A 12,402-nucleotide genomic window follows, 5' to 3' on the forward strand; every position below is an offset into this window, starting at 1 on the left:
TTCCATGCAAATTCTCTCCATGTGTGCGAGTTGGTGCATTTCCACTGAAACTCACAACAACTATACCACTCTTCCTTGGGAATTTCAAAATTACCTTCCTTCTCCCAGTTATCTTTAATGTAGTCTGTGGAGTAGGTTTTTTTTAATCATGAAGCCCTTATATAATCTGGATATAGTGCCCTTGGCTCGCTCTGATGAATAAGCACGTAATCATTTTTGTTTTTTTAATTGCATTACAGAAAATAAAGAACTTTATCACAATATTCTAATTTTCTGAGACAGTCCTGTATATCTATATATAGCGTGCACATCTTCAGTTTCCTATTTCACCATGGATCAGACTTTGGGAAGCCTTCTTTATATTTTAGCGTTATTTCCGCATAGATAAGAGTGAGTTTGATGCTCCTTAACCAGGTTGGTCCTGGATCAACAGCAACCATCAGAGCTGTTGGTCCGGGTGAAGCTGCAGTCTGTCTGCGGTGAACACTGACACACCGGGTCGTAGCGGATTTGGTCATAATGTTTAAACTGTGTTTTTTGATTAATAAGCACGGGTTTTAATTATTTTTCGTTGGATCAATGTAGCAAATAAAATCGTTCGGACCATCCAGCCCCTAAACCAGTTACGTGTTTCACATGAGCAGTTCTGGTAAAAACGGCAGTCAAATCAGCAAAAATGCCAGTTTGTTGGATAAAATATATTAATTCCTGATAAAATAAGTTTGTTAGTGCACAGCTCTGCTCCTGTACGCATGTGAATGAGTGTACGTTTGTGTGAACAGGAAAGAACAATCTGCATTGAGGCTTCTCGCTTCGGGAACCCCGGTCTGTGATTGGACGCTGCGTCACCGCTGCTCATTTGCATAAAGTTGAGATTTTTCAACTTCAAATTGACGCTCCAGATGCCTCCAACGCCTCCGTGGCCTACGACGTCTCTCGCAGCGCAATGTCATAGAAAAGGAATGGCAGCCGGACGCCTCTGTGGCGCTTTCAGTGTGAATCCAGGGTCAGGCTTGGAAACCTCCGAACCTCAGATACCTGCTGGACTCTCTTGTTTCTTGTAATAACTCGTAAATGTATTTTCCCATCAGTGTGATCTAGGGGTGCAACGATACACTAATCTCACGATACGGTACGATACACGATATTGAGGTCACGATAACGATACGATATTATAGCAGTATTTTTTTAACAACCTTGCATGAGGAACATGTGACTGGAAAAAATTGTCTTTTATTTGAAAGACACAAAATACAAAACAATACTGTGCGTTTGCCCTATTGTTACAGTTTGTAATGCTTTATAACTGTTTAAGTTTTAAAGAGAAAGCCAGGACAACCATTTTACACAAACTGAACTAAAAGTAAATGTCAGGTTTGCATTATGCATCTTCAGTTTCATACAAGTACAAATGTTTTGCCACAAACTGAATAGTTTCTCTCATGTATGATTTGACTTTTTTCTTTTCCAGAAATTTAACAACTAAAATTAAATAAATAAAAGTAAATAAACACATACAATTTTACATCATAAAAAGATTGATTCATGCTCACCTTATAAGTGTAAGAGGAGATTTATTTTTGTTAAGAAGGTTATTTTGGTAATTCAGGGTTCATTATTTTATAAATATATTCTTTATATTCTGATGTAAATCAGGGACTATAATGACACTAGTCAGTTTATCTGTAGTGATTAGTCTGTTTTAGATTGGGCGGAGTGATACGCCACAGTACGGCACTAGGTGCTGTGTTGATGTTTTAAAATCCTACACTGTTGAGGGACATTAAAGTACACTCGAACTCAGCAGAAGTTGTTTCCATGTTTATCCTACTCACGACCCCAAAAAGGTTTAATTTAATAAGGTAAGGCTCAACTCTACACCAGCCTTACATAAGTAAAAGTTCAGAGCTCAAAACGGGACCGCAAAACAGTACTACTTTCTTCTGAGCGGAGTAAGATTTTGGTCCGCGGGTCGAGGCACGGTCGGCACGCGTGGTTGGATGTGCGTTACTAGTCAACACAATAGATTAATATTAATAACCCAATATCGTGATACAGTTTGTCACCTCCAGGACACGTTTCGTGACGTTTTTGTATCGCGAAATTTCGTGGCACGATATATTGTTACACCCCTAGTGTTATCAGAAACGTCCAAATATGATGTTATATTTTATTGTTTTGTATTCTCTGCCTCCAGCTATGACACACTTCTGGCCCACAACGCTCGGCTGCACCCAGGCGAGGACAACTTCACCCGGCTGATGGTGAAACGAAACAACGAGACCATCTTTCAGCAGACAGTCAACGACCTCACGTTCGACGGCAGCTTCGTCAAAGTGGAGGACGGCGAGGTGGAGGAGTCGTCCCGCAAAGCCATCGCGCTCAGCAAGACCCCCATCATGAGGATCAGGAGCAGACCCGACCCTAAGAAGTTCTCCGCCGCACATAGAATAGCCGTAGACGACGTCATCAAAGTGGAAAGTGACGATGACGAGGACGACGACTGTGGCGGTGAGGATGAGGACGATTACGACAACGATTACGACGACGAAAACAAAGAGCCGCCGACTCTGTCGCCCGTCCCGCTGAGCGCTCCTGCGGCCGCCCCGCGCCTCATCCCCGTCTCGGCGCCGCTGCACATCCAGGGCCTCCCGCAGGGCATCGTGGTGAACAGCCCCGGCATGCTGCAGGTCAAGGGCGGCTCCGCCGGGGGGGGCGCGGTGCTGCCGCCGGGGACGCTGGCCCAGGTCCTGTCCGCCCTGCAGAGCCAGCAGAGCAACACGCAGACGCAGCTGCTCATCCCCATCAGCAGCATCCCCACCTACAACACGGCCATGGACAACAACGTCCTGCTGGTCAGCGCCTACAACAGGTAACTGTCAGGCAGGAGCTCCTTCTCCAGGATTACTGTGGTCCTCACCGCCCCGTTCTTCCAAAGGTGTAATCCGGATAGAAACTATCTAGTAGGAATGGGTGATATTTTACCGTTCACTATATACCGTCAAAAAATGAGCCTGAAAGAAAGAAAGAAAGAAAGAAATGAGCCTGAAATAAGGAAGGAAGGAAGGAAGGAAGGAAGGAAGGAAGGAAGGAAGGAAGGAAGGAAGGAAGGAAGGAAGGAAGGAAGGAAGGAAGGAAGGAAGGAAGGAAGGAAGGAAGGAAGGAAGGAAGGAAGGAAGGAAGGAAGGAAGGAAGGAAGGAAGGAAGGAAGGAAGGAAGGAAATGAGCCAGAAAGAAAGAAAGAAAGAAAGAAAGAAAGAAAGAAAGAAAGAAAGAAAGAAAGAAAGAAAGAAAGAAAGAAAGAAAGAAAGAAAGAAAGAAAGAAAGAAAGAAAGAAAGAAAGAAAGAAAGAAAGAAAGAAAGAAAGAAAGAAAGCGATGAGCCTGAAAGAAAGAAGGAAAGAAAGACAGAAAGAAAGAAAGAAAGATATGAGCCTGAAAGAAAGAAGGAAAGAAAGACAGAAAGAAAGAAAGAAAGATATGAGCCTGAAAGAAAGAAGGAAAGAAAGAAAGAAAGATATGAGCCTGAAAGAAAGAAGGAAAGAAAGAAAGAAAGAAAGAAAGAAAGATATGAGCCTGAAAGAAAGAAAGAAAGAAGGAAAGAAAGAAAGATATGAGCCTGAAAGAAAGAAAGAAAGAAAGAAAGCGATGAGCCTGAAAGAAAGAAAGAAAGAAAGAAAGAAAGAAAGAAAGAAAGAAAGAAAGAAAGAAAGAAAGAAAGAAAGAAAGAAAGGGATGAGCCTGAAAGAAAGAAAGAGACATTTTTCAGTACAGGTGTAACTAATTTAATTGGTTTTTATTAATTCAATTTAATTGGTGTAGTTTAGTAGTATTTAGTATCTTTTAGAGCAGTGATTTGGCTCCAGAGACTGAATGTGGTGATAGATTTATAGTTACAAAGGTGGAGTTGAATTGGTATTTTTTTTTATCGTCATTTTTAACGTTTTGGCGATAAATGCCAGAAATTATCGTGATACATTTTTTAGTCCATACCGCCCATCCCTACTATCTAGTTTGAAATCCCTTTTTTGTTATCCAGGATCACGTTTTATCCCAGTTGTTCAACGCATAGTAGGATCGTCTGATCTAAATCCAAATTTTCAAGAATACCAAACAGGATAATGAGTGTTCTAAAGTAAACTGCATTTCACACTTTGGTTCCTGGATCCACCCACTGCTGGGATCAGAATAATCCTACTTTATTGGATCAATGTTATCCCGATCCTCCTAAAAAGTTTTGAACAACCCAAACTGAGCGTTTTATCCAGATGAAAGATTGGATTACGTGATCTAATCTGATCTCAGAATCCGTTTTTGGTTTTGAACAACACATTTTAAAGATTTAATACAATCCATTATCATAAATCTGATCAAATTGCCTTTGATCAACTGCAGTTTTGTACGTTTTTAGTTCCCTTATCTATATATTTTTTATGTTACCAATGAACACAACCAGCAAAAGGTAATTCTATTTCTCAGTTGGAAGCCCACTGGCTTCTACAGAAGATGTAAATGTAATTACTCTTGATGATCAGAAAGTGTTTGAAGGCAAATATTTTATTTATTTTTTGGTCATAAAATGTGTTAGTCTGCATTTCTTGTGCAGCTCAGGTTACTTTTATTTGAAAAAGTTCAATATTGGGGGAAAAAAAGCTTTTCAGTTATTGCAGAGTTGAGGAGCCAATTTGAGAAATTGAATCATATTGATTTGGTGTAGGTTTTATGTCTGCTGCTCTTCCTGACTCTACGAAAAGCTCTGGCTCACGACCCCTTAGTGTCTGGGTTATACAACACGGCAGCCATGACGTAAACAATTCAGGATAATATGAAAGACCCAGAGGGCCGGTGATTTAGTCAGGCAACTTAAAAAGTTAGCTGGTTCATGTCTTACAGGGGTGTATATTCCTCATAGTTTCACAAGAAACAAAACTGTAACTCCTCAGTTCCTCCAATACACAGCAGGTTCCTGGACTTGAAACTGGCTCTTGTTCAGTGTGAGTTACTCACTGCACCACATATCGTCCAATCAGAGCTCCTGCACTTACACAACGTACGTGTGAGTGAGTGAGTGAGTAAGTGAGCCTGAAAGAAAGAAAGAAAGAAAGAAAGAAAGAAAGAAAGAAAGAAAGAAAGAAAGAAAGAAAGAAAGAAAGAAAGAAAGAAAGAAAGAAAGAAAGAAAGAAAGAAAGAAAGAAAGATGTGAGCCTGAAAGAAAGAAAGAAAGAAAGATGTGAGCCTGAAAGAAAGAAAGAAAGAAAGATGTGAGCCTGAAAGAAAGAAAGAAAGAAAGAAAGAAAGAAAGAAAGAAAGAAAGAAAGAAAGAAAGAAAGATGTGAGCCTGAAAGAAAGAAAGAAAGAAAGATGTGAGCCTGAAAGAAAGAAAGAAAGAAAGAAAGAAAGAAAGAAAGAAAGAAAGATGTGAGCCTGAAAGAAAGAAAAAAAGAAAGATGTGAGCCTGAAAGAAAGAAAGAAAGAAAGAAAGATGTGAGCCAGAAAGAAAGAAAGAAAGAAAGAAAGAAATGAACCAGAAAGAAATGAACCAGAAAGAAAGAAAGAAATGAACCAGAAAGAAAGAAAGAAAGAAAGAAATGAACCAGAAAGAAAGAAAGAAAGAAAGAAAGAAAGAAAGAAAGAAATGAACCAGAAAGAAAGAAAGAAAGAAAGAAAGAAAGAAAGAAAGAAAGAAAGAAAGAAAGAAAGAAAGAAATGAACCAGAAAGAAAGAAAGAAAGAAAGAAAGAAAGAAATGAACCAGAAAGAAAGAAAGAAATGAACCAGAAAGAAAGAAAGAAAGAAAGAAATGAACCAGAAAGAAAGAAAGAAAGAAAGAAAGAAAGAAATGAACCAGAAAGAAAGAAAGAAAGAAAGAAAGAAAGAAAGATGTGAGCCTGAAAGAAAGAAAGAAAGAAAGAAGGAAAGAAATGAACCTGAAAGAAAGAAAGAAAGAAAGAAAGAAAGAAAGAAAGAAAGAAAGAAAGAAAGAAAGAAAGAAAGAAAGAAAGAAAGAAAGAAAGAAAGAAAGAAAGATGTGAGCCAGAAAGAAAGAAAGAGAAAGAAAGATGTGAGCCAGAAAGAAAGAAAAAAAGAAAGATGTGAACCTGAAAGAAAGAAAGAAAGAAAGAAAGATGTGAGCCTGAAAGAAAGAAAGAAAGAAAGAAAGAAAGAAAGAAAGAAAGAAAGAAAGAAAGAAAGAAAGATGTGAGCCTGAAAGAGAAAGAAAGAAAGAAAGAAAGAAAGAAAGAAAGAGAGAAAGATGTGAGCCTGAAAGAAAGAAAGAGAGAAAGAAAGAAAAATTCCCATTGATGACGTTTAGTAGCCTTTACTATGAGCTCCAAAGACTGAATGTGGTGATAGATTTATAGTTACAAAGATGGAGTTGAATTGGTATTTTTTTATCGTCATTTTTATCGTTATCGGGATAAATGCCAGAAATTATCGTGATACATTTTTTAGTCCATACCGCCCATCCCTAGCACCCACATGCACTCAGTGGGCAAGAGGAGTTGGACGCCTGACCATAACACCAACACGGACTGTAGTGAAGTTGTTTTCTCTTCAACGTGCACTTGCTCGCTCTTTTGAACGTATTACAGCTTCCATTCTCTTTGAAGGGCTTTTTCCGCGAGACGTTGGAGTGTTTCCGCTGGATTCTGGGCCCGTTCTCTCTGTAGAGCTTTTATGAGGTCAGGCACTGATGTCGGACGGGAATACCTGCCGCTCAAATCTCCATTCCAGTTCATCCCAAAGGTGCTGGGAGGGCGTTGAGGTCACGGCTCTGTGCCGCCCAATCAGGCTCTTTCACACGAAACTCATCAAGCCGAGTCTTTACAGTCCCGGCTTTGTGCGCTGGGATGGCGGCGTCGCTTCAGAGGACTCCACTTCGCATTACTGCGCTCTTTAGAATTACCCATATTGTATCACAAATGTTTGCAAATGGAGACAGAATGGCCGGGCTTTTGTCCACCTGTGGGAACAGGTCTGATCGGAACCAGAATCTAATACTCGACAGGTGTGGCCACGTACTTTTGTCCGTATGGGGTGTAAAGTATCAGGGAGGTTTAAAATCTTTCCCCCGTCAGTCTCAAGCATCGGAGCAGAAACCACTGCTTTGCTTCTCTGCAGGAGTCTGTTGTCCTGCCAGCAAAAGAGTCACTTGCTTTATGAAACAAACACGGCTGTTTTTGCAGCAGCTGAAAAATCATTAGGGGCAGTTAAAGTAAAGGGAAAGTTTAATTTTTTACAACCTGGACCTTATTTCTGGCATTTTTTATGGTCGTATACTCACCCAGAAAGGTTTGGTGTCATTTGGAGTCCTTCGGAAGATATAGGAAGTTTTTTGCGAGCTGCTTATCCTTATAATAGTAGCGAATGGGGGCACAGCGGGACACAGACGATGCAGCGTCTAAATAACACATTATTGCCGCGAAACTCGTTCATTTCTTTTGCCCACTCTTGCTACATCTTAGTCCCCAGGTTTTTATTCAGTTAAACACATAATAACTCACTAACAACAAGGAAATCAGTTTGTAAACAAGACCTCTGACATGCATGACGTCATCTCTGTGCGCGAAACTTTCCCCTTAATATGAGCACGAGCGATAAACGTGTGGAACGTTGTGATGCACATTAAATATTACACCCTCAGGGGTCTGATGCTGTAAACCCTCAGATAAACTATCAGCTGTGTTACCTGCAGCTTTGACTTCAGTGGAATTAAAACACCCACCGAGCTTTTGGTGTGAATTTACAACTCATAAGTCAAAAATATCAGTTTCGGTCATTTAAATTTTAAGTATTGAAATGGCGTGATGGTAGCCTGAGTTTTTTAATCAGCATATTTTATTTCCTAGTTTACTTTAGGTATGAGTGATATTCATAGTTTACGTGAAAAATTGAAGGCAGGGAGGAATACACTGATTAAGGATGCCAATGCTGGTTTAACTGCCTATGCTATGTGGTTCAGATTAAATAAACTATCCTTGAATATAAAGAAATCAAATTTCATAATTTTTAGTGGCAAAAAATCATACCCTAAGGATTCATGCAAAATTAATATTGAGTCTGTTAGTATACCTCAGGTGTCAACTACAAGATTCCTGGTTATTATTGTTGATGAGGGTTTGAGTTGGAGAGAACAAATTGACTGGGTAACCAAAAAAATCAATAAATCCATTGGCATTATAAGGTGTATTAGTCATCTTGTCACGACGAGTTGTCTCCTTACACTTTATTATAGTTTAATTAATCCTTACCTCTTATATTGTTATCTAGTTTGGGCAAATACTTTTCCTACAACTCTTCACAAAATTCTGGTTCTACAGAAACGTTTTGTTAGGATTGCGACTCGATCAGAGTCACACGCTTCATCTACTCCTTTATTTCACAAACTCCAGATTCTTACTATTTATGATATCAATATTTTCAGATATGCGTTTTTATTTATAAGCTAAATTCAAGTGAAGGGAATATTCCTGGACAGTTCAAGACTTACTTTAAATTAAATTTACAGGTTCATTCTTATTCAACTCGACAATCCTCAGATCTTCATCCTCCTAAATTTCTCACTTGCAGAGGTTAATTTTCGGTGAGATTTAGGGACTAAATTGTGGAATGATTTTTCCCACTTGGCAAAGAGCTCTTCCTCTTTGAAATGTTACAAAAGACGTTTGAAGGAACTTGACTGCTGTTTTGTAACTGTTTTCCCAATGTAATGTTGTACATGTATCCATGTTCTTTTTGTTTGTTTTTTTGTGTTTCACTCATAGTGACATGTACCGTCTTATTTGCTCAGGAGTCAATATAGTGAAATAAGTTGTAAAAACAATACCCCATGCACACTCACACACACTTATTTTTCTGTCTTTATTCTTTATTATTTAGATATTGCATTATTAGTTTGCCATCACTTTTGTGTAGTTATACTTTTTGTTTTTGTATGTTAATCCTGTGTTCTTTATAACACATGAAATTTTAATAACCTCGGTGGAGGCTTCAAATTAAAACTGTGCAAAACAATAAACTAAACTACACAAAAATAATGATATCAAGACAGTATTATATTTTGGAAGTTTGATTATTTAGCTAACTATAAGATATATAACACTAATATGTGGGGGTTTATGCAGCACCAGACACGTCACGGTGCTCAGTGACAACTGCACCAATGAATTATCTGTTTTGTTGTTTGTTCCACATTATGAAACGGTTTCCTCTCTTTTTTCTTTCAGGTTTCCGTATCCGTCTGTGTCTGAGATCATGGGTTTGTCGTCCCAGACGAAGTTCAGCGAGGAGCAGATCAAAGTGTGGTTTTCTGCTCAGAGGCTGAAACACGGCGTCAGCTGGACACCAGAGGAGGTCGGTGACACGCAACAAACTCTCACCCACGCAAACAACACTTTATTTCCTTACATGGCAGCGTACAATGGTTTTTGTATCTGAAAACAAAGTTAAAGTGACGGGCTAAAAGCTTTACCTTCAATGATGACATTGATGTTGATTACTTTTTTGTAAAGATGGAGGATATGGAGCAGTCAAAAAGTCAATTCAAAGAGAAAGAAAAAGTGTACTACTGTCATTGCAAAGTCTTAAAAGACATTTAATTTACTTCACATTAAGGGCCTTCAAGGTGCTTTCAGACTGCTGGAAATGAATAATTCATGCAACTATTCAAAAAAGTTATTTTGTTGTCAGGAACAACAAGCAAATTGTATTTCATACAATTTATACAGAACTGTTGTTTTTCAATTTGTACCTCAGAGTGGAGGTTTGTCAAGGATGAGAGGAACCATCGCTGATTTATAAAAACAAAATAGAATATAAAATAATTCATATGAAAAAGCGTTAGTTTCTGCAAACCCAGAAGGAACAATGAAGCCGGTCTGAAGCCCAGGATTTATGTGTACGAGCTGGAGGATGAACAGTGTGGTTCTTCTTTTTTTTTTATATATGTTTTTATTGGCAGATTGTTTCCACAATACAGAGAAAAACAGATGAACATACCTTTTTTTTCCCTCTCCCCATCCCTCCCCCCATGGTTATCATCATTAAGTTTCCTTTGGGAATAGCAAAAAATAAAAAAATAATGATAATAAAAATTAAAAAAAATTGTAAATAAATAAAAATAAAAAGATACTAATATAGTGACATAAAAGTAGTAGTAGTGCAATGAATAAAAATAAAAATAAAAAACTTAAATAAGAAAATAAAATGAGAACGAAACTGAAATGGGTTATCTAGAGATTAATAATTATTTCTTAGATCAATAATTAGCAATTCCAGTAGTAGTCACAAGTTATACTAGTAAACACTTGAGTCGGAATGTTGTCATATATCACCTCCAGAGTTATATACCAATGTAATTGGGCTGTTACTATTTTTAGGGTTAGAAAAATGAAAAACAACAAGAAACAAAGACATCAGCTCAGTCCTTTGGAAGTACCCTCAAATTTTCAAAATAGGTAATAAATGGTTGCCAGCTCGAGAAGAACCTTTCTAATGAACCTCTAATTGTAAACTTTATTTTTTCCAATTTTAAGAAATCCATAATATCTTTGAGCCATAAGGTAGTAGAAGGAGGCTTTGGGGATTTCCACCCCAACAATATTCTACGTCTTGCTATCACAGTGTGGTTCCAGAGTTACCTGTGACTGGCCAGACGTGACATCACTTCAGCATTGTTACCTGCAGTACAGAAGCAAACAAAGGAAAAGACTGAAATAGTGCCGTCCAGTGGGGATTTCGTAAAAAATTAGGCTCTTAGGACTCCGAAAGCTGTTGATTTCTTTTTTTTCTGTTTTTATTTTTGCGTATCCTGGTCCAGCCTGCATGTTTTCATTATAGATTATGTGTCCATCAGTTTCTTTATTCATTAATCTTCTCATTTTAAAATGTAAAAAAAAAAAAAAAAAAAAACAGTCCACAACCAAAGTATTTCCATTTACTTTTATGTAGTGCTGGTCGGTATACCGGTTCATACCGAATACCAGTGTTTATTTTTCTTATGATATGAATTTTCCATATACCGTAATACCGGTGAGTATGTACAGTAGCGTACACAACGTTGGGAACGCCACGCGGCGCTACGTTCGGCCGCGCCGCGCAGCGGAACATAGCGCCGCTGGACACTGTTTGTGAGGGGACTGTTTGGCAGTAGTGATGCACCGATTGTTCAGTAACCAAAATTGTTCGGCCGAAAATGGCAAAAAAACACTTTCGGTGTTCGGTGGAATAAGTGGGGAAAAAAAACGAACAATTAATAACGACGTTGTAATATAAGGAAATAGACTGGCCGCTCCCGTAACAGTTGCGCAACACAAACATAAATCGTTGGCCAACCAAAAAGTAACCACGTAAGAATGTTACCTAACATTCACCAGGAGGAGGAACCAAAACAACATAATGCTGGGAAATTAAAAAATGTTCAGTTTTTTATGTTCAATAAATATTTTCTACCTTGTAATTTTGTAAAAGATCAGTCAGACAACACTTTAAATCTTTAAGTGTTGTCTGACTGATTCTCTCACTTCATTAGAATTATAAGTGCAGCCACCTCATTGTAAACGGCATCATTTTGTGAGGGAATGCAAACCTGTATTTATACTAGTGTGGACATTAATGTTTTTCTACAATATTTCCTCCTCATGACAGTAAAATAGGCCATTCTAAGCCAATTTACTGCAGCAATTCCTTTCCAAATCATTAGAAAATGTGGTTAACACCCAGTTGTGCATGAAAAAAAAAAAATACCGTGATATACCGTGAAACCGATATAATTTTGAAAAATACCGTGATATAAATTTTTGGTCATACCGCCCAGCACTACTTTTATGTATGACTTTAGAAAGGTGCAAAAAAAAAATCTAAAGTTGTTCACAAGAGCTGTGTCCGTCTCGACGAAGGTGAACTCTTTTGGTTTCACTGTCGGTTTGAAACAAGCTGTTAGGATTTTATTAACTCCGGCAGTCTGGAACGAGCGCCGTGATCCTGGCAGACTCGTTCTGACTCGTTTCACTTCATAAAGTAAATTTCTGAAGACCTGCAGCAATGCACTCATCTTTTTATCGCCCTTGTGACCCCGTTACGGCGGTAGCTCAGTTTACCGCAGCAGTCAGTGTTTTCATTCACATAAGGGATGTGACTGGAGACGGCACATTAGAGGAGCAGCCAGGGTTGGACGTCCTGGGGATGAAGGAGGAAATGCTCGGCTGAGGCGGGTTAGTGAACGCACCGGAGGATGGAGAGGGAAAGAGAGGACACCCAAAGAAGAGATCTCTGAATGAAGGAGACGACGTAGGAAGTAAGCCGTGTAAGATCCAAAGCGCTGACCCTTAAAGTGAAGGACAGAAGGAAGAAGATACTGATGTGTTTGAATATTTCTCCTTCTTGTGTCTCACTTGGTGTCAAAC

At 38.7% G+C, this 12,402-nt stretch overlaps 1 protein-coding gene across 2 annotated transcripts in view; it reads left to right on the forward strand.

Moving 5' to 3' along the window:
- The window catches only part of LOC133460706 (zinc fingers and homeoboxes protein 1-like), a 41,022-nt gene that overhangs the window by 9,202 nt on the left and 19,418 nt on the right, over positions 1 to 12,402 (forward strand). For both annotated transcript variants that reach the window (XR_009784148.1, XM_061741439.1), the window contains exons 3-4: positions 2,198 to 2,872; positions 9,226 to 9,352. Coding sequence is in view for 1 of the 2 variants with exons in the window: in XM_061741439.1 (XP_061597423.1) it covers positions 2,198 to 2,872; positions 9,226 to 9,352 (802 nt within the window). In the remaining variant the exon portion in view is untranslated. The remainder of the gene's footprint in view (positions 1 to 2,197; positions 2,873 to 9,225; positions 9,353 to 12,402) is intronic.

This window comes from Cololabis saira, chromosome 15 (genome assembly GCF_033807715.1).
Source record: "Cololabis saira isolate AMF1-May2022 chromosome 15, fColSai1.1, whole genome shotgun sequence".
Classification (NCBI taxonomy): Eukaryota; Metazoa; Chordata; class Actinopteri; order Beloniformes; family Belonidae; genus Cololabis; species Cololabis saira.